We start from the raw sequence: 27,847 nt of genomic DNA, 5'->3' as shown, positions 1-27,847 counted from the left end.
GCATGCCTTTTGGCGTGCTATGGTAGAGAATTTGGAGGAAATATTTTCAGGGAGTCCTCTCAATCTACAGTAGGCACCATCTTGTCCAGTTTTTCCTAGAAATACAGCAAATCCCCACACTGAAGCATCTGACACAGCCAGGTTGACAGAAGGCAAGCTGGTTCTTAATCAGCAGCCTATAGTTGTTATTTTTACTCTTTCTGGATACCATTTTAAGTCCTAGTCATTCTGTTCTAGTTGTACAGCATTTGTGCTTATTGGAGATGAGTGGATTTGGGTTTTTGTGTAGGAAAAACTGGGAACATTGTTCAGTATCAATTGTCAGATGAGATGGAGTCTCTTTAAGAGCTTAGCTAGGTTGGCAATTTCTTGCTGTTGCTCACATCTAACCTATAACCCTGAGCCATATGGCCTGCTTTGTGCCACGCCTGTATCTTCTCTTGACTTACTTCCAGCAATGTGTGGCTACCAAGGTTGTGATGAAGCAGGCAGCTGGCCACTAACTGCTGCAGTTGCACCACATGGTGTGCAGCCTGGTGCAGGGATGGGGAAGGCCGTTCTTTGACCTGGGTGTTTTGGGTTTGTTTTTTTTTAATAAAACAGGTTTTGTTAATTAAAAAAAAAAAAAAAGATAAACCCACCCTTTTTCACACAATGCTCCATAGAGAAGAAGAGGGGAAAAAAAAAAAAATTAATTTGAAAAATGCTGAAACAAATTATTTCCTTAAGAAATGTAATTGTTGTTTGAAATGGAAATTTGGAGTCAAAATACCTTACTAAAACTGCAGCTTTATGGAAGCATTTCAATCCAAAAGAATGAACATCTAGCAAATTGAAATATCAGCTGCTCAGAGTTGAACCTGACACAACTGGACTCTGTAGTGTATTCTACTCACTCAGAGGGATGCTTTGAGTCCTGCCACTCAGCTGTTTGTTCTTCAGTACTTCTTAAAGTCATTTTAAGCTTTCAGGACAGCAAGTTGTTCTTCCCTTGCCAAACATGGATGGACTGCTTTTGTTTGCAATTTTCATACTCATCTGAGCAGAAATTGGCTTCTGTGTCTTGCTGTATGTGTATTGGTAGATACATTACCCAGCAGTTGTTTTGCACACTCATTTATTGACTGTTTGCATGTTTAAACACTGGCTTTTGCTTCATCATTTGTACTAGAGGCTGATAACTTCTTTTTTTTTTTTAATTAGCAGAATGGTGAGAGTATAACTCAATTTCTTCTCTCTATTCAAAAGCATATCAAATCTGAAGATCACTTTACTTCACCTTACCCTCAAGTGTGTTTTAAATGTCACTGGTAAAGGAAACAAACCCTTTCTATCACAAAGAAAACCTTCAGTTGTAATCAGATGTCTTCCAAAAATTACAAGAGCATTTAAAATAGAAAATCTGCAAGTGTCAGCCTGCCAAAATTCAGGATGTGGGATGGTTGCCCTGCACCAGTTGGCCTGGCAAATGTACAACGTGGAACTTATTCTGTATTCACCGCACTCTCTTAGGGCTTGTTTTTAACCTTGAGCGGGATGGACTCAAAATTCTCTGTTCCTCAAGAGAAGCGAGCTGACTCAAATTCATGTGCTTCTCATCTAGCACTGAGTGTGGAGAAAGACTGCTTCAGGGGGTAATGCATAAAATGAGATCATTTTCTCTGAATGCAGTTGGGACTGTAAGTCTGATCCAGCTGGATGAGAAGTGGTGAGAGTGGCAGAGTTCGTTTTTCCAGGTGATAGGCTAATTTGAGGGAAAGATTAGAAGTAGGTCTGTAATCTGTCAGACATCTGGATTTTGTTGCTTCAAAGGGATGGTGGGTTATGCTGTCCCTTTTAAATAAAGGAATAAGAGGGTGGTGTAAAGATCCCCTTAATAGAAAAGAGAGCTTTTGGAAAGAGTAGAAGGATGGGGGGTGGAAGATGTGGGACTGCAGCCTATGCTTGCTGAGCTGCTTTTCTCTCAGATAGGAGTTTGCTGGTCTGCCTGAAAACCTTGTCTCATAGGGAAGGAAAAGAGTCACTTCATCCATTTGCTGCTTAAGTACTCGGTTTCTCCAGTGTGGTACATGCTGTCAGGGTACCAGGAGCAGCAGGAAGAAAGCATAGGGAGGGCACTTAAATCTGGAGTGAGCAGGGCTTGAACCCATCAACTCTTCTAACCAAAATCATTTACCTCCCTTTTCTAGTTCTACTGTTGCAGTTGATGGAAATTGATTTTTGTAACAGAACTGTGAAATGTTGGCTCATTTCATTTGGCTCCTTCTTTAATGGGAGCATCTAATGAGCAGGATGATGGGGAGCTGTGCTCTGGCTGTAGACCTGCCCTGGAAGACAAGAGACAAGTTGGTGACTTCTCGCTCAGGGACTGCATTGCTGAGCACTGCTATAATCTCACAGAGTGATTCAGCAGAGCCCTTCAGCCTGCAAATCTGCCTCTCCAGTCGCAGGCTAATGTTTCATGTGACAGTGAAATAAATAAACTCATAATAAACAAAGGTTTGGTGGCAGGTGAGGGAGCAGAGCTGTGACTCAACTGTAGCTTCTGGGGCTGTTCACAATATTGATCTCTGCTTTCTTAGCCACAGACAGAGCTCTGTGCTTGCTCAAGCATTTTGCAAGTGAAGGAGAAGCAAGCTGAACAAAGCCCAGTGCTCTTGCCCATGAGTAGGTGGCACCCAACCGTGTTAGGTGGGACGCGGGATTGTAGGGTGGTGCAGGCACCTTCTCCATGGGGAAACTGACACTTAGAGGGTGAGCAGAGGGTGTTGGTGTGTCAGTTGCCACAGTTTTATTATTTGTTATTCTTTCACCATCAATAAAAGAGACCATTTAGACCTGCAGATGAAATGATCCACAGAAACTGCAGGTGTTGGATTGTGTTGTGTCTCAGAGCTGCTGTCATGTTGGCTGCTGATAAAGGAAAAATTAATTCTGAAATGCTCAGTGTAGGGCAAGAGGTTTGATTCCTTGAGATTTTTTTTTGGTCCTGACTACTAAGAAATCTAAAACACAGGGCCTGAACTGCAAAGCATGGGCAGAGGATGGACTGGGCATACTTATTTTAGCTTAATCTGGAGGAAAAGCAGGGTAGGTGGCTGTGTTCTGGCCTTCACAAGCTGTGGGTTTGTTGAGCAGGTGCAACTTCTGAGCAGGCCTTGCTCATCCTACAGCTCCAGTCATGCTGGCAGCAGCTGTCATGAATCTGGTATAGTTCTGGCAGAATGGTTTCAGGTGAGGGTTACAGAACAGCTCTGTTAGGCTCTTTCCTGGCAGCCTGTGCAGCCTGTGAGCTACGTCAGGCTTAGCTGCTGTCTGTCATAATGGAGCTGTAACTGGGAAAGGCTCCCTCTTGCTTCTCTTTCTAGAAAGAAATGGGAGTGATATGTGGAGCAGCTGGAGGGAATGAGCTCTTACTGCTTTGGACTCTCCCAGACCTCCTGGCCATCCTGGAACAGCTATTCATGACTGACTTGCAGGGCAGGACCCACTCTCCTCATCGCTGGCTCTTTGGGAGCCGGGGTGCTGAGGAGCACAGGGTTTGTGTGATGTGAGGAAGAGAACTTGCAGCAGACAGGTAGAAAGCAAATCAGCCAAATGGGCTGAGCAATTTGTCCAGGAATTATCCTGAAGTGTGGGTGTCTGTAGGGTGTCTTTGCTTTAACTATCAGTCCTCAAGATGAGATGGGATGAGTTGAGCATCAGCAAACTTCTGAACTCCCAAAAGGGCTGCCCAGGGCTTTGAGTGAAAGCCTTGAATAAATATTTAACATGGTCAAAAGAACAGCGTGTTTGTAAGTGGACTGAGCAAACAAATGCACTTCTGGCAGGGTGTAAGCCCTTCGAGTGTTACCCTCGAGTCCTGTTGGAGCAGAGACCTTGATGTTTGAGATAAGGACAGCTTCAGAAGTTGCTGATACCAGAGCATTTGTCATGCTGGCCCTCAGTCAGCTTTTATAACGGATTTGTGGTCTTTAATAAATAAGAGTATTGATTGTCCCAGCTGTCAGGAGGCCAGGGCAGCTGCTGCATTTGACAGTATTTGGGTTAGCAGCCCTTCCTTGCAGGCCTCCGCCATATGTGTGAGCAACATGCATATTGTGTGCTCCTTGCCAAACTATCCCCAGAAGGCTCTTGACAGCATGCATTATTTTCTTGGGGACAAAAAAGATTAAAACTTTGCTAAAAAGTGAGGGAGATAATGACAACCATCTCATAATTGGACCAACCATAAATTATCTGACTTGAAACCTTGACATCTGATGAAAGGTACCAGATTTTTTTTAGTATGGCAGCAAGTGAAGACCATTTATAATGCCTGCAAAATCAAGCTTTACATGAGAACTCACAGATAGCTTTAAAGGTTTTCTCTTGTGTTCTGGGGTTGATCATCTATCTCTGCCTTTGCCAGCTCAGGGCAGTACCTGCAGGATGGTCTTATGATGTTGCAGAGATCTGTTCAGTTAAATAGACCAAGGAGCCAGGCTGATTTTAAAGCAGGTAAATGTTAATGACCTGACGTAGTGTGGTCTTGTTTGACCATATGCAGGAGTCTCTGGGCTGCTGCATTAGCAGCCATTGTAAATTTTAACTGGGAAGAAGACACTGCAGGTCTTTAATAGTGATCTTGCCTTCTGAGTTGTCATAGGGTCATGTGAAATGCCCCTTCAGAACAAGAGTCTGAAGGCTAAGAAGGGGATTTACTCTTGAGACTTGTCTCTGCACTTCCCATCTGTGTACAGAGCACACACATGTGTATGTAAGACCTTCCCTAGGTGATAAACCCTTTTTCTCTTGTGTTTTCAGGACAGCCAGTGTGGGACTGTAATTGATGTCAACATAGAGTGTGCTGTGAAGCTGGTAGGAACCAACTGCATCCTCTACCCTGTCAACAGCAAAGACCTGCAACATATCTGGGTGAGAACACAGCCAAAACACACGTGGGAGCCAGAGCTTGGTGGTTTGGAGGGATGCTGCTTTATTCCAAGTAACACATGCAAGGGAGGCACACATATTGTGCAAGATGCATCTGCGGTTTGGTTTTATTTTAAACTTACTGAAAGCATCCTCCCTGGAAGAAGATGAAGCAGCATCACCTCATCTACCCGTCTGTTCTGTGTTTCTGATCACATTGCTGAAACCAAATAGACTTGGAGGGTTAGGCTGACATTAAATTGTGTGAGAACTTCTGCACTGAGATGGGCTGGTGCAATGACCTGATGGGGCAGCCTCATGTCAGTGGCACAGAGCTTCTGAGCTGCAGTATTGTTGTTTAAACAGGCTATAAAAATGCTAAGAGGAGTCGAGTATCTTTCTGTTGAGCTGGAACCATCTGAAACATACCTGGTTTTCCCTCTTGAGTGGGTGGATGATTTCCAGAGACCAGGTGCAGTAGGATTTCATCATTCTTTTTCCTCTGAGAAAAAGATAATTTGGGAACGAAGAGCAGGAGTGTCACAACCCTTGTCAAAAAATAGCTTGTGGAAAGGCAGTGGGATACAGGGATCCCCACTGGATCTCTGCTTGGGATGGAATATTAGTAATAAAAATTGTTAACATTGGCTGAAGGCAAGTGCGACTTAGCAAGTTTAAGGAGAAAATCCCAGAAAGCCCGAGCTGTTCAACTGGAGAATCCAGGCTATGTGCTGGCTGTCAAGCAAACTCTTCAATGTACATTTATTCTGGTTTACAGCGAGATCTGCAGTTATTGTCATAAATCCCTTTGAGATTGCTATCTGGTCTGCATTGTCTGAGGACTCACTTGATGGCTCAAAGTACAAGGGTTGATGTTTATAAGACTTGTTTCCTGTTTTCTTCATAGCCTTTCATGTATGGTGACTACATAGCCTATGACTGCTGGCTGGGCAAGGTCTATGATTTGAAGAACCAAGTCATCCTCAAGCTTTCCAACGGAGCCAGGTACTTTCTGTTGAAGACTGTTCTTGGGTTTCAGGATCCTGATCTGTTGAGAAAACTAGGAACAGGCTGGGCTTCTCACTTGCATACTGATAAATCATCTGCTTGCATTATCTTCAGATATAAAGTAAGAATACATCTTTCTCTGAAAGCACAGAGGTTCGTTGGTCACCCTCTACAAAAGCTGTTGTCTGAAAGGTGCCAATTTTTTTATTTTTTTTTTTTTTTCAATCCCAGCAGATCAGTTCTCCAGAACTAAAGTATGTTGGTTTTTAAGCTGCACTTCTCCCCTCTAAAAGTAGCTGTTTAAGATGGATTGCATATGCCAGCCTTTTTCTTAGTAGGAGAGCATACCTTCACTGAGATGCAGGGAGGGAGAATTCTTACCTTAAAAAATAAAAAAAAAAATCTGTGGAAGTGTAGAAACCTGCAAGCTCATGGCTTTCATCAAACATGAAAAAGCAACCCAAGACTGAACAGCATTGCTTTATTTTCACTGTTATTTGCAACTGTATTAGGAATGATTTTTTTCAATGAAGGCATAATCCAAAGTCACAACTTTCAAGAGATTTAACCAGAGACATTGAAAGAAATATCTGGTTAATTTTTTCTGCAAAGCCAGCAGAAGGGTCCAAATTCCATTCCATGTGCACGTTGGACAGTTACCTGAGAACTAAAACTGAACTCACTATGTTCACTCTGTTACTGAGGCCTGTCTTGTCCAACAGACTTTTTTATTGAAAAGGAAGGAAGGAACGAGTGGAGGGCCAAGAGGCTTATGGGCCTGGCAGCTGAGGGATAACCCATCTGTCTTGTAAATTGAGTGTTGACATTGAAGTTTAAAAGAAAACCAAGCCCACAGCCCTGCAGCCAGCTCTGAGTCTTTCTAACAGAAGTGAGTAATGCAAGAGTTGTAACAGATGATGGGTGAATGCGTCTGATTTTAATTGTTCTAGCTCTCGGTTAACCCAGACTGAAAGGCTCTTGCACATATGTTAAACTGGGAGTGAAAAATAGCTGCACTTCTCTATCTGTATCGCCTGCAGTTACTGGTGCAATTGAAAGCCTTGCTTGGTTTCTGTTACCAGCTCATGCATTGCTATGTGAAATGAGGTAACTGTTCTCAGAATCTCTTTCTAATGAATCATTTGAAATCTCACCAGAACTCGCTCTGGAAATGAAGCTATTACTGAAGCAAGCACACCAAAATTGCCTTTAGGTTCCTGTGTTGGTGTGAATAACAAACGGGACTTTTACAGCAGACAAATCTTGTCCAGCGCCCTGCATATTACTTAATTATTATTTTTTTTTTTACATGCTGAAGGGAATCTTTAAATACCAGGCAGTGCTTTTATAGCTTGTCTACGACCAGTTTTGCTGTGGAGCATGAAGGCTCAGCAATATATTGCTGGGCACATGGACAGACCTGCTCAGGCAGTGTCAGTTAATTCAATGCTGTTTGCTTTTGAGATGGGTGACTCTGGAAATGCAACTGTGGCTCTTTTCTGTTTTCCAGGTGTTCTATGAGCACAGAAGATGGAGCCAAGCTGTATGATGTTTGTCCTCACGTCAGTGACTCGGTGAGCTTCTGGTTCTGAGAGTCTTTTTGATCAACTTCACCTTGTAAGCTTTTTGTGCCAAAGGGAGGGGGAAGGCAAAGCCATAGGCACTTACTACTCCTAAAAATTAAATGCTGCATCATAGCTGAAAAACACTTTACTAGATCTTCTTTGAACTAAGTGTAACAGGATGTAGCTTAAAGGTAATGTTAGTAATGAACATGTTTTGAGGCGGCATTACAATTAGTATATCCAACTGCTTTCTTTGCAAACAACTTGCATAACGTGCAGTCAGATGGCTGATGTCAAGGCAGTTCACTGCCTGCTCATTCTATCTGTACGTGCTTGAAAAGGCTCTTCTCCATTTAATGCTTTCAAAATTGTTCCTCTTCTGGAAAAGGGCATATTGTTTAAAAGGTGTTCTGCTAGAAGCATGTTTCCAGATCATGTAAAATACTGTCTCTCTTGCTACTGTAATCCATCACATTCTCTGAATGGACACCTGCCACCATACTGGCATTTTCCAAATCACGTGGTGAGGAAGGTTTTGCTAGCTTTTCGGTAAAACACAGAGCTCCCTGTGTGATGATGGGGTCTAACCTCTCACCTTCAGAGGCTGACGACAGCTTGCTTGTTCTTCCAAACAGCATCAGTAGGGCCTTACTGCACTCCTGGCAGTGGTATAGGGAATTGACTGAGAATGACATGTAATTCTCGGGCACTAGCAATGCAGTCAGCCCTTATCCTTCCCAAATTTCAAAGCAAATGTCTCTTTGATCTAAAACTGTGCTTCTGTTAAAATTTGCTGCCTATTTTTCAAAGAATAAATGGAATATCTGTTTAATAGGATGTGCTGCTGTGGTTTTCTTGTTTTGCACAGAAAAGGTGTGGTCCTTTGCTCAATATTCTCTAGTATCTTAGTCTCTGCTACTTTGGATTGTGCTGTATTTTTTCTGCTTGCTAAATGGATGCTGTAGCAGCATCCAATTTTGAGATACCTTGTTTTGAGTCAGGCTGCCTTTAAATTGTACATAGTCCTCTAGAGACTTGCAGTTTGGTCTGAAACCTGAGTTGTCTCCAGTGTTATTCTTGATCTTGAACTCAGAATTACCTGGCTTAGATCTTGTCACACTACTCTTATCCTTTCTGACAAATTACAAGACTTGATACAGTTTTATGCTCAGTATTTTATCTACCTTAAACTACTGTCTGCCCCCACATTCTGAATCTTTGTCTCATCAAGTCACTCTAAATAGCAGTGGGAAAGAACTCTAGGACAGCAATTGTTGTGTTTCCCACCATGTTTTGTTTTCAAAGAACTGTCACATTTAATTAATCCACTTAAGACAGGAGTGATACTTTAAAACTTTGACAAGCAGAGGAGTGAAGGCAGGCATCGTCTGGCTCTGAAAGCTGTAAGTGCTTGAATTAGAGCATGGAAGAGAGATAGATGTCTTTGCCCAGGACTGGGCTCATCTTGGCTACCTGTTACTGAAAACATTTGTGTGCAAATCCACATCTTTTGTTTCCAAGTACCTTTGCTTCTCCCCCACTGAGTCATAGGCCCATATGGATGTGTGATGAAGTGGGTTGCTATAGGAACTGCTGGGCCAACTTCAGGAGAGGAATGAACTTTGAGATGGGCAACTTGCAGACTTTTCCTTTATGGTTCATCTTACTGATTATGAATGAAAGAAGAGAAATGTTGACATCTTAAATCTTAAGAGCAAGAGTCCTTATGCTGTTTTTTTTCCCCTCCCTTTCCCCCACAGGGTCTCTTCTTTGATGATTCATATGGCTTTTATCCTGGGCAAGTCCTCATCGGGCCTTCTAAAGTCTTCTCCAGTGTGCAGTGGCTCTCGGGTGTGAAGCCTGTTCTGAGCACAAAGAGCAAGTTCAGAGTGGTGGTGGAAGAGGTAAGGGCTGACAAGGTGACACGTGGCCACCTTCTGCACAGAATGGTCCCTGGCTGGCATTTTGGAGCAGAGTCAGCTTGCCATAGTAACCTTCTAAGAGCAAATGCACAGTGGCTTTGTTCTTCTGAGGTGACAAATTCCTCTTTGTGGACTGACAGAACTTTTAAGTGTGGCTTGACTTTTACTCCCATGGGTCCCTGTCAGCACCCTGTGAGGTGATCATGTGCCAATTCACTTAGAAACCAGTACTGCTGATCATTAGGGTAGTAGAAGCACCTCTTCTATTGAAACTTAATGTTGCATGTTATCCAAAAAGGGAGAAACATTGCTGACTCTTTGCTGAAAGAGAGAGCAGCTCCAAGTCTATTAGCATGTCTCTTTGTGACAGTGGACTGCTGATTTGTATGTACTATAGCTTCCTTCCCAAGCCATATGATGTCTTTCTTGAAGTTAAAAACTGTAGCAGCTCTTGGTGTTGCCAAGAGCCATGCTATGGGAGTGCTGTAGTGGTTCTGGATGTGGTGAAACTGCACTTGGCCATCTGAAATGATAAAAGCAGGTTTGCTGCTTTCCTGTGCATTCAGATCCTAGACACTGGTTTAGGAAAGCTGATGAAAAATTAAATGGCTTTTTCTTTCTTTACATTGTAGGTACAGGTGGTAGAACTAAAGGTTACTTGGATCACTAAAAGCTTCTGTCCTGGAGGTACTGACAGTGTCAGCCCCCCTCCTTCGGTCATCAGCCAGGAGAACCTGTCTAGGTGAGATCAGGTGAAAACCCCTTTTCACTCCCAACACCCAGGACCTGCACAGACTATGGGTGACATACCTACCAACTGATTAGACACAATACTGCTGTCCTCAGTGGATTTTTCTCCTTGTTGCATGCCTGTATATTCCAGAGCTTCAAAAATGTGAGAGAATAGCTTCCAAATTACTTTAGCCAACATTTAAGTTACCAATACATGGGCTAGCATCCCACCAGTCCTCTGCAAGTACTCTCCAGCTGACAAATGCATAGAGGAGAGCTGTGTCTGGCAACAACTCGCTTCTTCCCTTGTACTTCCACTTGTGCCTGAAGCAGGCTTCATCTTTCAGCCGTGTGAGCAGGAGGCAGTGAAGGTGTCCTGCTCTGGACCTGGGCTGGTGCTGAGGGAGCATCTGGTGCCCTCTGCAGGCTACAGCTGCAAAAATGGGCTGGACAAAACTGGGAAAGAAAAGTCGGATGAGTAATAGCACAATGCACCGTGGTTCCTGCCTGGAGCTCACAAGGAAGCTGGAGTAGAGGAGCTCTGAGATGACAGCAAAAAAAGCCGTGACAACTTCAAATGTCTATTGGCAGCTGTCTTTGGGAGGGGGAGCTAGAGGAGTGACTGGTGTCCCACCCAAACTCTTTGTATCCCCACCCAGTCCCTGGTGAGATTCCCACTCCTCCTTTAGAATTGTGTGCCTGGAAAAGATTTGGTGTGGTGTTAGCTTCTGCCACCCCAGAAGAAGTGCCACTGGCATGAGGTCATGCCAGCCTTGTGAAGGCCTTGGTCACTACTAGGTTCTGTTACTGCTTTTGCACTTTGTTCATGGCTGTCGTCCTGTTCTACCAGGGTAAAGCGTCTGGGGTGCTTTGACCATGCCCAAAGGCAGCTTGGGGAAAGGTGCCTCTATGTGTTCCCAGACAAAGTGGAACCTGCAAAAATCACCTGTGAATGCCCTGAAAGAAACTGTGTCCTGGGTGAAGGATCAGTTGCCAAAAAGGTGAGTTGAGGGGTCGAGGGAGGTATTGACTTCTCTAGGCATTTCTGGTCGCTGTGGCTTTTAAAGCAGAAATCTTCCTGGTAGTCAGGTAGTCCTGAAATGTGACTCCTGAAGTGGTTGTTGTAAAGAGTAATGGCTACTTGTTGCCAGCAGCGAGTCACTTTCTACAGTAGTGTGACTGCACTGAGTGAAGCATGCAGCTAATGCCATGACAGAACATGGACCTCAAACATAGACGTGTCACCTTGCACAGGTCAAGCTGTGTCAGAGCTGGTGTGCTCTGGCAGCCAGGACTGTTAAACACATGTCATTTCCATTAGCCTGACCTCAGGTTTCTCATGGAGCTGAACTGTTTGGTTAAATCCTTGCTACAGTGAGACAAGAAAGCCTTTACTTCCCAGGCCAGATGAGTCATGCTATAGTTTCTACACGCTAGCTGTAGAGCAGCGGTGTTCCTAGAATAACAGGATATCATCAGTGTGGATGGTGACCTCCCTGCATAGCTGTGTCTGTTAAACAGATTAACTTTTGCAGCCTCTTGAGACCTTCCATAACAAAAAGTTCAGAACATGCTTAAAATAGCCCTAAGGAGCAAAGCTCACTTTTCTTGGACTAGTTCAGTGCTGCTCCTGAGTAGAGCAGTGGTGAGATGCTGGTTTGCAGAATACTCTGGTGCAGGTGAAGTGTGCAGAGGCCCATGGACTGCTGTTGTCCTCTGTGTGCAAAGCTAACCATCCCCCAGGTTGACTGGCAGCTTGCTGAGTGTACGGGTGTATTGTCTGACCCAGGTCTGCTTTCTCTAGGTGAGGCGGCTGCTGAAGAAGCAGATAGTGAAGATCATGTCATGCTCCCCAGAGTCTCAGGGTACCAGTGAAGCCCCTGACAAAGAGTCTGCTGCAGCTGCTGACCAAAAATCAGAAGAGTTTAAGCCTGGATCAAAGTGTGAGCTGGATGACTCTTCCAACAGGACCCCGAGTCCTGGGGAGAGAAAGGAGGAGCAGCTTGAAGAAATAGGGAAGGAGAAAGGGGGAGCACGACAGCAGCAGCCTCCTTTTCTGCTGAAAGACGAAGGGTCGTCCGACTACCGACTTCAGTCAGTAGAGCAAGATGCTGATGATGAAGCAGCTGATGACACTGATGACACTAGCTCTGTCACCTCTTCTGCTAGCTCCACTGCCTCGTCCCAGAGTGGCAGCGGCACTGGCCGTAAGAAAAGCATCCCTCTTTCCATCAAAAACTTGAAACGGAAGCACAAGAAGAAGAAGACCAAGATTTCACGAGAGTTTAAGCCAGGGGACAGGTGAGTTGGATTTCCAAACCCAAGTATACTTTGCCAAAATCTCCCTTATCGAAGTTCTCAGACGTAAACCACGTCCTCAGCTTGCGTGGAGGATGATGGTGTGCCTCATGTTAGGGCACTGCTTGGTAGTTACCAACAGTGATTATCTTGTGATGAGCTTGGTCTTAGTCCAGCTTCTGATGAAACTGTGGCCTGTCAGTGATGCTGTTCTATCTCAGCTATGCCTCAGGGCACCTACAGAATATCTGTGCTGCGCTAGACTGTGCACAAAGAGACAGGTGAATAAAGATCATACAACTTAAACATGACACTAATTGGTTACCTCATTGGCAGCTTCTGCAGAGAGGCTGAGGGTAGACCATGCTGGCGGGAATGGACAGCTTATCCCGAGATAGCTGTCTCCAGATGAGCATGGAGGTCTGTGCTGGCAGACCTTCACACTGCAGTGGTCTCTTATCCTTACCCTGCCCTGGAGAGACACCTACAACTTTTGCCAGCAGTATATTTTTAATTGGTTTTTCAATAACCAAAATGCACTCCTTGAACCTTGGAGGAATTGATTGCAGTAGCTGGAGGGGGGGATGGGACACTGCATATATCTGCACATTTCTAGATAAAACTGGATCTCAGCAGCTTTTACCTAACTTGAGAACGTTTAAAATGTTTTTAGGGGATGCAAAGACATCTGACAACAGGCTAGCCTGGCTTGCTGGCTTCCCTGGGCTACTTAGTTATATATAGATCCTGCATCAGAAATGAACTAGTGCAAGATAATATGTGAGAATCCTCCCAGAAAAGTTACATTATCAGAATTCAAGGGATCCAGTAGTTTGAAAATGCCATGAACTTCATTCACAGTTTGTCTAGGTATTTTAGCTTTGCCTGTATGCAAGGAGGGCTGTTCCTTTAGTCCTTGTGGGTGTTGGAGAAATTAGATTTGAAGGTCACAAACCTCAGCAGAGCAGTATTCAAGTGAAAGAAAAAATGGGAGTACATCATAGAGTCCCTGGGAACTGATTCTCTGTTTACTTTTCACCTCTCACCTCCCTGCTGAGTGTCTCTGCCTCTGCTTCACTACAGGTTTTGTTAAGAAGAGCTTAGCTAGTAAACCTGGTAGCTTTCTGCACCGTACAGGCAGTGGGGAGCAATCCCTGTGACAACACCGAGAGATTCCTGTGCTGGATGTGGCCAGCTCTGTACAAGGGAACGCAGAGATCAGATGATGGGACACTTTTCAGAGATGACCATGTCATAGAGAATAAGAAATAGTGGCTTTTTTCAGCACAGAATGTGAAACCCCAGCGGATACTTTAAAGGGTGTGTGTGGCAACTGGTCACAGCTCAGTACGAGGGGTCTTCACTGTTTGAATATTCAGAGGAAGCTGGTGAGACCATCGGTAGGTGTGCTGCCAAGCACTGCTGAGAAATGCAAAGTGGATGGGCTTGCTGCAGTTAGTCACCAGATCTGATGTGTCAGCTCATGGGCATCTCTGACTGCAGGGGGCCAACTCAGCATGTGGCTTTACCATCCTTTAATGACCTGCTGCAGCTCTCTGGGCAGCACGTAGACCTCTGGTTATTTTTTCAGTGAGGAAATACAGGGATTTTTACTAATGCCAAGATGTGAATTTGTTTGTGAAGCAGCATAAATTGTGCTGCAAACTGGACTGTATAATTTCCTTGGGTGGCCTGACTTTCCACTCTCCCATCCTCAGCTGTGCATGCCCCTACTTGCCCCAAGGAACCATCTCTTGGCATGTCACCCACCACACTTGACCTGTTGCAGATTTCCTTCTCTGATAATTGCTGTTGTTGAATGCTGGCCCTACTAGAAACTTCATATTATTTCTACTTAAAAATATTTCTCTGACATTCATAAAAAACAGGGCTGGGGGGAAGACAGTTGTATTGGCCTATTGTTTCTTCTTTATGGTTTGACTTGAAACCAATATAAATGCAGCACTTGTGTTATGTCTGGAAGGCTTGTCCAGCAAAATAAAGACAAGATTTAAAATCAGCATGGGATTCTATTTGTTCTGTGCTGTAGAAGAGATGAAAATGGTGGAGGGCTCATTAGAAGAGTCTGTCCAGCTAGACTGCAGCTCTGTTCCTCCTGCCCCTGAGCAACTTGCCTCCTCAAGCAACTCTGTCAAGCTCCACAGCAGAGTACCAGCGTGTGGTCCATTGTTGCATGTTTGAGTTTCAGAGAGACACATGTATGTGTTTGAACAGCTGGGAAGGAGGCTTTTTTTAAACAAAATCATTTTGCTTTACCCACATTCAATGTGTTGCCTCCTTTTTTTCCTTTCTGGAAGGGCTGAGATGGATGCTGCTTTCTTTCCTTTCCAGTTTCCCGTACTCCTAGCTTCAAAGACTCCTCAGAGCTGCCAGGCTAGAAGGTGCTTCAGTGAAGAAGGTCTTAAGTTTCAAAGTATTTGAAGCTTCTGTCTTGCCTCTGCCAGGGGTAGAAAGTGGGTGCTAGTAGATGTTAATTTGGTCCACTAGGAATAAAACTGATCTCAGCATCAGCTCCCTGGAAAGTAAGTCCTCCTGCAATATAGACTTGCAGCAGTGTAACATCTGCAGTGATTGAGAACCTGTCAAAACAAAGCCTGCTGTGTAGCTGCTTCCACTGAGCCTAGATGGGGTTTCCTGACTCAATTCCCAGCCTGCTGATGTGTGTACCCTTGTGTTGCTGAAATCCATCTTGATTCTTGATGTTGGCAGCATCACGTTCTGGTTGTGCTCATGCACGTTCCCTGTGGTAACTCATTGCCTTTCTGTGTTCCCAGGGTTGCTGTAGAAGTGGTGACCACGATGACTTCAGCTGATGTGATGTGGCAGGATGGCACCGTGGAGACAAACATTCGCTCCAATGAGCTGATTCCAGTCCATCATCTGGACAACAACGAGTTCTGCCCTGGGGATTTTGTGGTGGACAAAAGAGGTATTGGGTGTCAAAACAATGCTCTCCTCAGGGAACAAACATGCTCTTAATTGCAAAATATTCTTCAGTCTGGATCTCCTAATGTATGTTGTAGCCCTTTTTATGGTAGCTGTTAGTAGTACTCACTTGAGGTAGGCATGAGCCTAACAAGGGACAGACAGTGATTCAACTGACTTAACATGAATGTCAACAGAGAACCATTATTTAAATACCAAGCTGAACTATGACAACAGGCAAATTGTGGAAGGAGTAAATCCTAAGGAGTAAAGCTGGGATTCTCAGCATTTCTGTAGAGTGCAGGTGGCCCACCTCTCTGAAAGTGAATGGCTCTGAGCTGTCCTGCAGAACGATGGTGCAGGGGAGAAATGAACAGCTCACCTCAGGTTGCTTTCTCTGTACGGCTTGTCTATCATGACCCTCCATTTTTTTTCTTGGAGGGTTTTGGGATCCAGAGGCATCTTCTTGCATCCCTTTTCTTCACCAAACCAGTTGGTGACGCTAGTGTGAGGGTCACAGTACAAGTTCAAGGAGACTTACAGCTTTTGGATATGAAATATTAATATACACTGTCTGGCTCTCAGCTCTTCTTCTTTTCTAGCAGGGGGAGACCCTCAGCAATGGGGAGCACAAGATATTGTCAGATTGGGAAGAGTGAGAGCTGGCTTAGCAAAAAAAACCAAAACAAACCAAAACTGTTTTGATGAGTAATTTTAATCTGTGATAAGTAATAGTCTGACTGGTCTTGTGGGTTATATGTAGTTTGAGGAAACTAATGTTATCCATCAGCTCCGGCTCTGCCATTCTAGTCTGGCCTCTGGGAATACGTATTCCTCTGTGTGTCAAATATATTCTCCAAGCAGTCTGGGATGCCCACAGTTCTTTGTGTCCCCCTACTAAGGATGCTGGAAAGTGGATCCTTGTCAGCCAGATAAATCTGAAAGAAATGTGGATACTAGTGTGCTGGATAACAGTCCAGGCTCAGCTTTGATGCTGTGGGATCCCCAATGCACGTGTGCCCACGTGTGTACCTACCTGCACCCTGCCTGCCTTCCACCTTTGTTGTCTAGTCCATTTTTCCAGAGGAGCAAAACTGTTGTGGGTGGCACGTGTTTCTAGATTAAGAGCTTAGCAGCCAGGGCTGTTTTCAGGGAGCTCTTGGCCAGCCTGCCCAAAAACTCTGACAGTCTTGATGTGGAGCTAATCTGGAGAGCAGAGCACTAAGGTGACAGAGTGTTTTCTCTTGGTGATGGAGCTCGAAAGCGGTCCCAAAGTGAATGTGTTTACCCAGTCCAATGGAGGCTAATCTTACTTTATCATTGCTCCATGCTCCATTAAAATGCAGCTCGTTAGCAGGAAGAACTGTTTTTCTTCATGCTGTTCACAAATGGAAGGCTTCAGCTGTGAGAGCTTGGGAGCTGACAGCCTCTGTGTTCCTCCACTTAACTTGTCTATTTTCTTCCCTACCATTGCGACCAAAAGCTCAGAGCTCCCAGGATCCTGGGTTATATGGAGTCGTGCAGTCTGGTGACCATATTGGCCGTACCTGTGTGGTGAAGTGGTTCAAGCTGAAATCCAGCGGAGATGATGTGGAGGTAAGTGCAGGAGCTACTGCCTGTTGGAAACAGCTAAGAGAAAGCAACCACAAACCAGCACAAGCTTCACAGATAAACACAGATAAGCCTGGGATTCAGCTCTGCGGTGGAGTTTGTCCTTGAGAATGGGAACAGTAATGTGCTTTTGGGCCTGGGAGGCTTAGCTAGAGGTGATGTTGCTTCATATTTGTACATGCCTGCAAGGCAGCAAAGACCAAGCTGACAGTTTACATCGCATAGTCAACATCAGGCTCTAGTACGGGTGAAGATTTTTGCTGAAGTTGTCACAAACAGTTTATTTGAGTTCACTGTAAGAATTTTTCCTTCCCATGTCTTTGCTAGTTCATGGAAAGAGAATCAATCTATTGCACGTTGTCCTGCTTGTCTCTGCCAGGCACTATTGCCTACAGTCAGCCTGATACCTTTTTCTCAAGGCTTGTAGGTACACTGTATTTTGCAGTGTCTTGATAAGACTACAGTCTAATTGGAGCTGAGGGGGACTTGAACCACGCAAATCTGGTGTACTGCTTTCTGCCTTAGGATGGGAGACAATGTGTGGCCATAGCTGAGCAGAGCCCTTTACATCCAGAAGCAGAACATCAGTCTAGCCTGGGGTTATGTTCCACTTCACCTGTTTCTCATTATCTGTGGGCTCATAGCTCTCTTCCTCCAGGAGAAATCAAAGGAAAGATGCTTCCCATTAATTGACAAGATTTTTGTCAGACACTTCCTGTTCCCTTGGATCATTTCAAAAGTAAACTCTCTAACCCTTTGGGCCCCAATGAACTGCATTGAGAAATCTGAGTGTTCAGAAGGGAATAAAATGTTGTTCTTGCATGTCTCGTGGTTGTAGCAACGTGGAACCTGAAGTAAAGGTGAGGGTGAACAGATGAGACAGAATATCTGCTTCCTTTCATTGTGGTGCCTTGATTGACCTGCTGCAGGATGAGGTGACAAGAAGGGACATTAGCAGCTCCTTGGAGGCTGAAATTTGAAAATTACCAAAATATAACACAAAGTACTTTCAAGTGCTGAAGACATACTCTGAAGGTCAGTGCAGCATCCTGGGGCTCACGTGTTCGCATTCTGTCTCCAATGCAGCTGATCGGGGAGGAGGAGGATGTGAGTGTGTATGATATTGCTGATCATCCAGACTTTCGCTTCCGCACTACTGACATTGTCATTCGCATTGGCAACTCGGATGGAGCCACAGCTAAAGAAGATGAGGTAGGTTCTGGGCACAGTTATGCAACTGCTTCGTCACCAGGTATTAGTGGAGACACTTGAAAGAGTCAATAGGAGGGCCTTAGGCTCCACGTGGGCATCCTAAACTCCCTAGCTTGCTAGTTTTGTACCAGTGTCCCCTGTTGTCATGAGTAACGTGAGCAAGAACAAAGCTGAGACAAGAGTTGAACATGTGCCTGAGGGTTTTTAATAAAACTCTTGCTTAGGATTTCAGAGTAACTTCTAGTATGAGGATATTCTGTGGGCTCCTGAGCAAGAGTGAAGGTGGATTTGTCATGAAACCAGTTTCACTTGGCAACAGAAGACTGGGGTTCTGGTTTTCATCTGAGTTATGTACATGTTAATTTTGTTGAGCTGATCTGGGGAGGAAGATGATTTGTATTGTAGAGGCTACACTATTTGCTAGGAAACAGGCTTCCTTACTGTGTGGGGAAGACATCCAGCTTTTGACACTGCTGCCCTAAAAAAGGGTTAAAAGGTATAGTATGGCTCTTAGTGTGGTTCTAGTTTCAGCAGCATGAAACACATCCGAGCTTGCTCAGCTGACCTAAATAACCTCCTTCCACTGCAAGATGCTACTTACTGTGCACACCCTGTGCCAACTGAGACTTGTCTGTTCACGCCTGCAGCAGTCTCTCTGCTGGGAGAAGCTGCTGTCAGCCCCTGATGCTGGTGGCCCAGCTGTTGTCACCTCGCTAGAGGGCAGCCCGATGCAGGGGAAGGTCCTGTCCCCTTGCTGGCACAACCCCAGCGGTGCTGCATGCCAAAAGGCCACAGCCCTGCAATGGCCCTGGTCCTCTCCTCTTTGCAGGGTGGGGATTTTCCCCATCTCTGTGGCAGTGTTGTGGGGTTTCTCATGGAAACACTATCTGTAGGATTTTTGTCCCCCTTGCCATGAGATCTCAGGACTCCTGCCACTTCTGCTGCGGGCTGCAAACATTGCTTTATGTGTGTCTTCAACCTGGGGAATATCTGTTTCTCAAAACCTTCCTGGCTCTGTACTGAAATACCTGGGAAAGAAAAGGGACTGACAAACTGCTCTTGTTTCCACAGCCTTCAGTCGGACAGGTGGCTCGTGTGGATGTCAGCAGTAAAGTGGAGGTGGTGTGGGCTGATAACTCCAAGACTATCATTCTGCCTCAGGTGAGGTCCTGTTCCAGCTCATGATATCTCTAATCCTTAACTGAGTGATAAGTCTTGATTTTAAATCCTGGGTGCAGGGAGGTTCACTGTGTAAGGGAATCTTGCTCTATTTATTGCTGCCTTCCCATATAATAGAGTGGCTTCTCACTTCTGTTAGCATGGGAAAATCCTTCCTTTGTCAGGAGGACTGGGCAACTAATTGGTTGTCATTCCCTGTGAATATAGTCTGGACAGACTGTTGCTCCCTTCACTTGCTGCATTGCACATTCACAGCTCTGATCACAACTCTGCTCCAGGCCTCCAGCATCTGCTGCTTTGCAAAGGGGGTTGCAGAGCTCAGGGATCGTCAGTTCTGACTTGAGCCCAAGTTCACTGCATTGCCCAACTGAGGCACTGCTGAAAGATTGCTTGTTCTGTCTTGCTTGTGAAATGGCACCATAGTGTTTTCTTTGGCTAGAGAGGCTCCCTCAGAAGCTGGACCAGAGCCACAAGCTGTGACCTTAGCTAACCTAGGGATCAGACCCAAATCTCTTTCCAGGGCAGGAGGGGAAAGGAGTTGAGTGCAAACTTAAAAATACCAGGACAAGATATAGCCATGCTAATCCACTTAACCCCCTTGATTTGTCTTCTGCATTGTTCTAAGGTTTTTGTTGTACTGTCTTGTAATCTTATTCACTACTCCACGTACAGTTTCATCCCATGTCTCTTCTCCTTGTTGCCTCAAATTAAGGCAGACAGCCTAAAGATAAGAAAAGACCTGCTTCTGTAGGGTCCCATCTCTGTCACTGTGACAGAGAACACTGCTGCCTCCGCTGCAGAGATGCATTTGCAAGTAGAAAGCACTTGATCAAGATTCCTTTTTAAACCAAGCAGCTCTGCATTAATTACAGTAGAATAGTCAATGCCTGCACTATGGCAGTGGACTAGAGCATTACAAAGCAGGCTGCTGTCTCCCTTCCCCCTGTTGTCACATGTGCTTGGATCACAGGCACAATCGGAGGTCTGATGTGTGCTCCACAAAGGGCTGTTCTCACACTGTGGTGCAGGGGCTCTGCAGCAGCTCCTGCTGTGTCACGCCAGTCCCTTCGATTCTGTTCGTCTGCTTAATTATGGGAGTTGGGGAAATGTCAGGAGTGTGAATTATCAGTTGGTAAAACTGTGATTTATCAATGCTTGTCCATGTGTCCAGAGATGAGCTATCTGGGTGCTTTTTCTCAGCTCTAAAAATAAAGATGGCATAACTGGCTAATTAACTTTCCGACTCAGATTTGGATTAGCTTTGAGGGCAGTGAGTTTTGATGGCTTTTCCTGCCTGCAGTCACTTGTGTTGAACCCAACTAACCCCTGTTGGCTGCCTGTCTCTGGGTGGCACAGGACTGATTGAACAGTGCTGGTTCAGTTCAAGGCTTTGACAAGATGACTGAGTGTCCGTGCACTTTGGCCTCTGTGGTCATATCTTGCAAGATTAAGAGGATTCTTGGGCCATCATTCAAGTGTCAGAAGCCTGTGGATAAAATGCTCTATCTTGAAACTCCTGACAGTCTTACAAAGTTGTTCTTGCTCCCCTGCATCTACATTGGAGCTCGTAGCTGGAGTATGCGTGTAAGCCTCTGCAGGGAAACCTCATGAGAGATGTAGCATGTGCAAAAGCATGATTATAACAGGTGAGGCTAGACAGAGTGTGGATGGGTTCAGCTTCCAGGAGTGAAGGGGAAGATGTTTTATGTAAGAGCTTATTCATCAACTTGGGTTTGGCTTAATTGTCCCAGCTGAATTTTAAGCAGTAGTGACATACAACAGCTAAAGCAGCATTGTGTACCACAGAAGAAAGCTGGTGTGGGAATGTTTTCCTGGTTCCAGCATTGTCTCTGGAAGGATGGAGTGTGGAGGCAGCCAGACCAGGGCTCTGTGCCAACACAGTTGCTGGTGCAAAAGCAGGACCAGAAATACAAACTCCACACATGATACCCAATACTGCCTGAACTAGCTCAGCGTTCAGGAGCCCTGAGGCATCCAGGTAGATGTTTGGTGCCTGCATGCTCTCCTTGGCTGGGTCCCAGCCACTGGGATGGCTGCAGCACACCTAAAACTTGTCTTTGTTTTCCCCCAATGCCCTACTTTGAAAGATGGAGGGTGGGGTTATGCTGATTCATAATCTGCACTGGGCATTGATGAGCGTGTTACTTGAATCAAACACAGCCAACTCTGTATAGATAAAGGGTTGAAACAGCCCAGCCGATCCTAGGTGGAAGCTCCCCTTTCATGGGGAGAACTAACTTCTGAAAACCACAAAAAACCTCTGTGTTTCAGCCTAAGTCTCTTGTAACTCTGCTCTCCTTTAGCACTTATACAATATTGAATCAGAAATTGAGGAGTCAGACTACGATTCTGTTGACGGCAGCACCAGCGGGGCATCCTCTGAGTGGGAGGATGAAAGCGACAGCTGGGAGACAGACAATGGCCTCATGGAAGACGACCACCCAAAAATTGAGGAGTTAGAGCCTGAGGAGCCAGCAGCAGAGGAGGTAAAAAAAGTAGAGGAACAAGTCCAGGGAGCTGTGGCTATGGCAGTTGCAGATCTTGCTGCAGAGAAAGCTGGCAAGGACGGAGCCCCAAAGAGCTTCAGGGAACTAAAGGAGGCCATCAAGATCTTGGAAAGCCTGAAAAATATGACTGTGGAGCAGCTGCTGACTGGCTCTCCTACTTCCCCAACCGTGGAGCTGGAAAAACCTACTCGAGAGAAGAAGTTCTTGGATGATATTAAAAAGCTGCAGGAAAATCTTAAGAAGACCTTGGATAATGTGGCTATTGCAGAGGAGGAAAAGATGGAAGCCATGGTGGAGACAGAGAAGAAAGAAGAAAAAGCAGAGGCACAGACACCAGTGAGGTCAGAATGGCCCAGTGAGACACCAGTGCTCTGCCAGCAGAGTGGAGGCAAGCCTGGTGTCACCTTCACCAGTGCCAAGGGAGAAGTCTTCTCTGTGTTGGAGTATGCTCCAGGTGAGTGTTTCAGGTCAATCCAGTGTGGGACACTTTGTCCTTCATTGCTGTTCTCAAGTGTTTCTTTCTCCAAAACCTTTGCTCTAGGCCTTTCGGATTGGGCGTCCTCTAGTCCTTTTCACAGCTCATTAACTGGGGAAGAGAAATTAAGACAGCTTCTATAGCACAATCTGTTCTGGGACTTAAACCTGGCTTTTAGATGGCATCTCTAGGCACTACCATAGCTTTTCAAGCCACAGAAGTGGGCTTCCCTTTGTCTAGGTTGGTAACTAACTTGAGAGGGCTGTGAAGATTGGTTGCCTTTCATTGTAGATACTTTCTTGAAAGCTACAGGGTTTGTTCAGGCTTTTTTGCAGGGATGGATTGGTTGAGGAGCAGAGCAGGAACAGCTGGTGTCCTTGTGCTGGGTGTCCTTGGTGGGTGAGTGTCCTTGTTCACTTGTGCCAATGTTAATCAGCCAAAAATAAAAAAAGAGCAGCTGGTTGTGTGGAATGTTGGTGACAGTGGAGCCCAAGGTTCTCGGTGAGCCAGGCCAGACGTGAGAAGGAAAGGTGGCCAAACTGTTCTGAACCTGCAGGTGTGTATAAATAAAGATGGAGAGCTAAAGATGTTCAGGTTTTGCAGAGAAAAGATCATCAGTTTGTGTGATAATGCATCATTGTCCTGGCTGTGGGACAGGGCTCCTTGTGGGGTACAGGGACAATGTTTTCTGGGACCGTGAGAACAGGAGGTGCAGGTTGTGGCTGCTGTTACAGCATGGGAAAAATCAAATAATTTCTAGGCTGCCTCTTGGCTCAGCACCAGAGCAAGTCAACTCTTCCAAATTACAGGTTTAACACATGGATAGATTTGCCTTCACAAGGAACCTGTGGCAGTTTCCAAAGGCAGGCTTTAATCTCATTCTCCTCCTTGTCCCACAGATACTCATGCCTTCAAGAAAATGGAATTCCAGCCCCCAGAAGCAAAGAAGTTCTTTAGCACTGTGCGGAAAGAGATGGCTCTCCTGGCCACCTCCCTCCCTGATGGAATCATGGTTAAAACCTTTGAGGATCGAATGGCAAGTGTCTGCTCTCAAATGCCTCTGTGTTAGTGCTGGACTCAGCATCCGGATTGCTTTCTTTGGAATTCCCTGCTTAGCTTTAATCCTTTGCATTAGAGCTGCAGGAATGTGTGCAGCCTGTGAAGTATGGCTCTCATTACCATGAACGGCTGCTTTCACATTCCCCAAGTCAGGGTGGCAATCAACGGGGAGCACCTCATTGCAGCAAACCTATTTTGGGTGCTTTGCCCACAGAGCTGCCTGTCCCACCAAGCAGAAAAGTTAGGTGGGCAATCAGCAAGGGGCTGGTGTAACCAGTGAGCAGCTTGGGGATTGCTGGCTGTCCCCCTGAAGCCCGGCTTCAGACCCAAAAGCTTGGTCTGATGACAGGCTGTAGAAGAAGTGCAGCTTCTAGCAAAGAGGTGCCCTGAGATGTGTTGCTTGAGCTGACTCTTGCAAGGGCCAGGTTAATCCCATCCCCTCTCCTTCTGTGTAAATACAGCCCGACCAAGGTAAGAGGATGTTTCACAGTGCCTGGCTTGTATTGCCTCTCTCCACAGGATCTCTTCTCAGCACTTATAAAAGGGCCCACGCGCACGCCCTATGAAGATGGCCTCTTTCTCTTCGACATCCAGCTCCCCAACATCTACCCTGCTGTCCCACCTCTCTTCCGCTACCTCTCCCAGTGCAGTGGGAGACTGAATCCCAACCTGTACGATAACGGCAAAGTGTGTGTCAGCCTCCTGGGGACGTGGATAGGCAAGGTAACGCTTTCATCCCCCTGTCCATGGGGAGCAGGGATTGTGCCAGGCTGCTTTTGGGGAACAAGACACTTTCTACCAGACCAAGAGTCCTGGGTGGTTTCTGGTTTCAAGTGATGCTTGAGCTGGGGATAGTTCTGGCTTTGGGCTCTGTTTTAGATGTCTGGAGCAGGTAACTGGTGTAGTTTGGCTTCTTCTGGGCCTGCATTTGGCTCTTGTCCATCCTTCCTTGATGAGAAGCGTGTGGTCAGACCAGCCAGGCTGTGTCACAGTCAGACAGAGCAGAGATGCCAACACCAGCTTGGGTGGTTTGCATCCCTGTCTCCCACATTGCAGGCAAATCATGTAGTGTGGCACAAAGTCCAACTGGAGACTTGGAATAAGCAGAGCTAGGGAAATGCTGTGTTTTGGGCAGGTAGATCGACAGGGCAGCTGGGGAGGGGTTGGAACTGGTATCTGGTGTGTAGGGTTACAGCATTCCAGGCAGAACTGGCCTGATGAGGTGCAGTGCTGGCAAAAGGGAATGGAGGGATGAATTGGTACAACAGGACACGAGCATGTCACATGCTTGTCATGTCAGTCCCTTGTTCCTGCTGTGAACCATAGGACCTTAGGGGTAGGAATGCAGAGAAGCTGGGGCCTTGCTTCATCTAACAGCTATCACAGAGCACACTGATGGTGCTTCAGCCCTTTAACACATTTGTATGTGCATTTCAGGGGACAGAAAGGTGGACCAGTAAATCCAGCCTCCTTCAAGTACTCATCTCCATCCAAGGTAAATGCTCCTGTAGAACCTGTGGGACAGGAAAAGGCGGAGGGGATGCAGCCTTATAGAGGGGTACACAGTTGGGATCTGCCACCCCAGTTGGGTTAGTGCTGCCTTTTGCTCTCACCTTGCTGGACAAAGCAGTATCCTTATCTCTCCAGTTCAGCAGTTGAAGCAGGTGCAAGCTTTTCTCGTGCTCTGATTTTTGGCTGCATCCCAGGTCTCTGACACAATGCTTCCTCTTCTTCTCACTGCAGCAGCTAAGCACAGAGCTGTTTTGCTTGTTATTCTTGAGCTGACTGAGAAAGGTGAACTGCTTTGCCCGAAGCCAGTTACCAAAGTTAGTTGAAGTTGCTAAACTGGGTTTCATTTGCAGGACTGTTTTTCAGCCCTGCTGAGTCACCCACCCATCCTACATTGGGCACATTTTTGCACACGCTGGTGTTTATGCTCCTTCTGAAGCAGAGAATAATCAGGGGTGTGTCTAGACCAGCCCCAGGGCTTCCTGCCATAGGGCTTTGCCCTGCTATATCTAGTCTGCAAGCAGACAGACTAAATCAAATCTCTTCCTCAAGGCCAACTTTCTATGCAGGGAGTCCAGGCATGTGACTTGAGAAACCTTTGACACAGAGCAAGGGTTCCCGCCTTGAGTCTGTAGGCAACTTCTGCTCCTCTGAAGTCTCAGAGTCCACCTGCATCCTCCTGTGGGGGAATTGGCACCACGAGAAAAGCCTTTTCTCATTTATGAAGCTGAAGATCCAAATTTAGAAAATAAAATACTAAATGTTTTAGTGGAGCAACTTGGTGCTGCTTAAAAAATTTCCTCTCTCCCTCCTGCTGCCTGGGCTTTGAGAGACTCATGATCTCACCTCCACCAGCTCTAATGCAGTTTGTGGCAGGCTGCCAGCAGGCTGGCGGTACTAGTGCCATTGCTACATCCATGTCATTACATCAGATCAGAAGCAAGAGAACAAAGCTTGGTGTGGGTCACAGCATTCACTCTCTGATGGGACTGTGCTGGATAGGATAGGATCTGTGTCCTGGTTTTTAACAAACGTTCCATCCATGGCTGTGTTGGCTGCTAGCCAAGTGCTATCAGACTTCATCTGGATCCACAGGTAACTGCACATTGTCTGGATCATCATAAATCAGTTCTAGCACAGCCAGATCCCCTCAAAAGCTGGATACCTTTATCCATGGTAGTCCATTTGCCTACCCCTGGTTGCAGTACAATATCATCCTTGATGGGATACATCTCCTTCATGCCTGACAGAAGTTGTCTCCAGAGGCTGAGGGTTTGTGGGTTCTTTTCCCCCAATTGCTTTATCAGTCCCCATTTTGGATGGTGGAAACAGCACGTACAAAAACTGGGCTATTCTCACAGTCACTGTCAGACAGAACAGATGGTAAAACCCCTGAATCGCATTTTATAGCCAATAAGCAGTGCAATAAAAAGCAAGTAAGGACTCGTATCCCATGGTTCTGATGTCAGCCCTGTCATGAAATGTAGCAACACTGGAATCATTTTATTAAAGCACTGTCTGAAATTGCCCCTATCTCAACCCTTCGGGCCCCACATAGGGCACCAAAATGACTGTGATGGTGTCACTGGGGTAGCCCTTGACCAGCAGCCAACACAGCCGTTCACCCACTGCCCCCCCACCCCCAGGGGATAGGGGAGCAGATTGGGGGGCAAGGGTAAGGAGAATCGTAGGTTGAGATAAGAACAATTTAATAATAGAAATTAAAAAGCTTAAAATACTACTAATATTAAAATAGTAGTGATAATAATAACAGTAACAAAATATGCAAATGAGTGACACCCAGTGCAGTTGCTCACCACCCGCCACCCAAGCACGGCCTGTTCCCAGATAATGATTTAAATATTCCTCACCCCCTGAGATCTTGTGCTTGCAGACTAACAAAACACAAAGTCCATCACTTCCAGTGACAGAAATGACAACACTGGGATGTTCTCAGTGTTTCTCTCGTAACAAATCCCAGGATGAAAGCAAAACACAGCACTATTTTAACTACTGAGAAAGAAACCCAGTGCCGTTCCAGTTAAAAACCAGGACAACCTGGCCAGCTCGAAGCCTGTTAGTGAAGATTGGCCTTTGGTCTGAGTAAGAGGAGGAAGAAAAAAAAAAAAAACAAAACAAAAAAACTTTTAAGAGAAGAAAAAAAAAAAGCTTTGGGTGTGTCTGTGGTTTTTTTGCTGGGGGGAGGGAAAGGAGCTGTGAAACCTTTCCCCTTCTGCTCTTTTGAACCTACTCTGCTGTTGTGTGCTCTCTGCATCACACTGGTAGAAGACTATTCTTGCCAGCCAGGGATCTTTGAATGCCACACTCAGCAGTGTTTGAGACCCCTGCCACCCTAGCAGAAGGCCACAGACCCATTCACACAAGTGGTTCCCTTATGATACCAGTCCAGGGTGTCCTGCGAGTTCTTAGTTGTCCAACCTGGCCTCTGCTACTTGCTTGGCTTCCCTGCAGCGTGGTCTCCTGCAGCCCCTTCCCTGCGCTGCCTGTGTTGCTGTGGCTGCGGGTGAAGCTGGGGTGATGCCTCAGCGAGGCAGTGCTGGGACCCTCACACCTCAACCACCTTGGCAGAAATCCGGCCCCAGCAGCATCTGCCTCGGATGTCAATTCACAGTAAAGTTCCTCCCTTAACTCCTTGGTCTCCCTTTCTCCTGGCAGGTCTCATCCTAGTGAACGAGCCCTACTACAACGAAGCAGGCTTTGACAGCGACCGGGGCCTCCAGGAGGGTTATGAGAACAGCCGCTGCTACAACGAGATGACCCTGATCCGGGTGGTGCAGTCCATGATGCAGCTGCTGCACAGGCCGGTGGAAGTCTTTGAGCATGAAATCCGTGAGCATTTCCGCTGCAACGGCTGGCGCCTGGTGTCCC

General features: G+C 46.0%; 1 protein-coding gene across 1 annotated transcript in view; it reads left to right on the top strand.

The window, feature by feature from the left end:
• Positions 1-27,847, top strand: part of UBE2O (ubiquitin conjugating enzyme E2 O) — a 28,969-nt gene that overhangs the window by 401 nt on the left and 721 nt on the right. Inside the window, 16 exon segments of the mRNA XM_010174458.2 lie at positions 4,807-4,917; positions 5,822-5,919; positions 7,433-7,496; positions 9,248-9,391; positions 10,042-10,151; positions 10,992-11,142; positions 11,946-12,442; positions 15,235-15,389; positions 16,869-16,981; positions 18,083-18,208; positions 19,280-19,369; positions 21,712-22,369; positions 23,290-23,426; positions 23,969-24,172; positions 24,887-24,944; positions 27,635-27,847. The exon segment at positions 27,635-27,847 is cut by the window's right edge and continues 41 nt beyond it. Of these exon segments, the coding sequence (XP_010172760.1) occupies positions 4,807-4,917; positions 5,822-5,919; positions 7,433-7,496; positions 9,248-9,391; positions 10,042-10,151; positions 10,992-11,142; positions 11,946-12,442; positions 15,235-15,389; positions 16,869-16,981; positions 18,083-18,208; positions 19,280-19,369; positions 21,712-22,369; positions 23,290-23,426; positions 23,969-24,172; positions 24,887-24,944; positions 27,635-27,847 (2,929 nt within the window).

This window comes from Antrostomus carolinensis, unplaced genomic scaffold (genome assembly GCF_000700745.2).
Source record: "Antrostomus carolinensis isolate BGI_N321 unplaced genomic scaffold, ASM70074v2 scaffold17218, whole genome shotgun sequence".
In the NCBI taxonomy this organism is placed as follows: domain Eukaryota; kingdom Metazoa; phylum Chordata; class Aves; order Caprimulgiformes; family Caprimulgidae; genus Antrostomus; species Antrostomus carolinensis.
The sequence above is the reverse complement of the archived record's forward strand: the minus strand, read 5'-3'. Positions and strand labels throughout refer to the sequence as shown.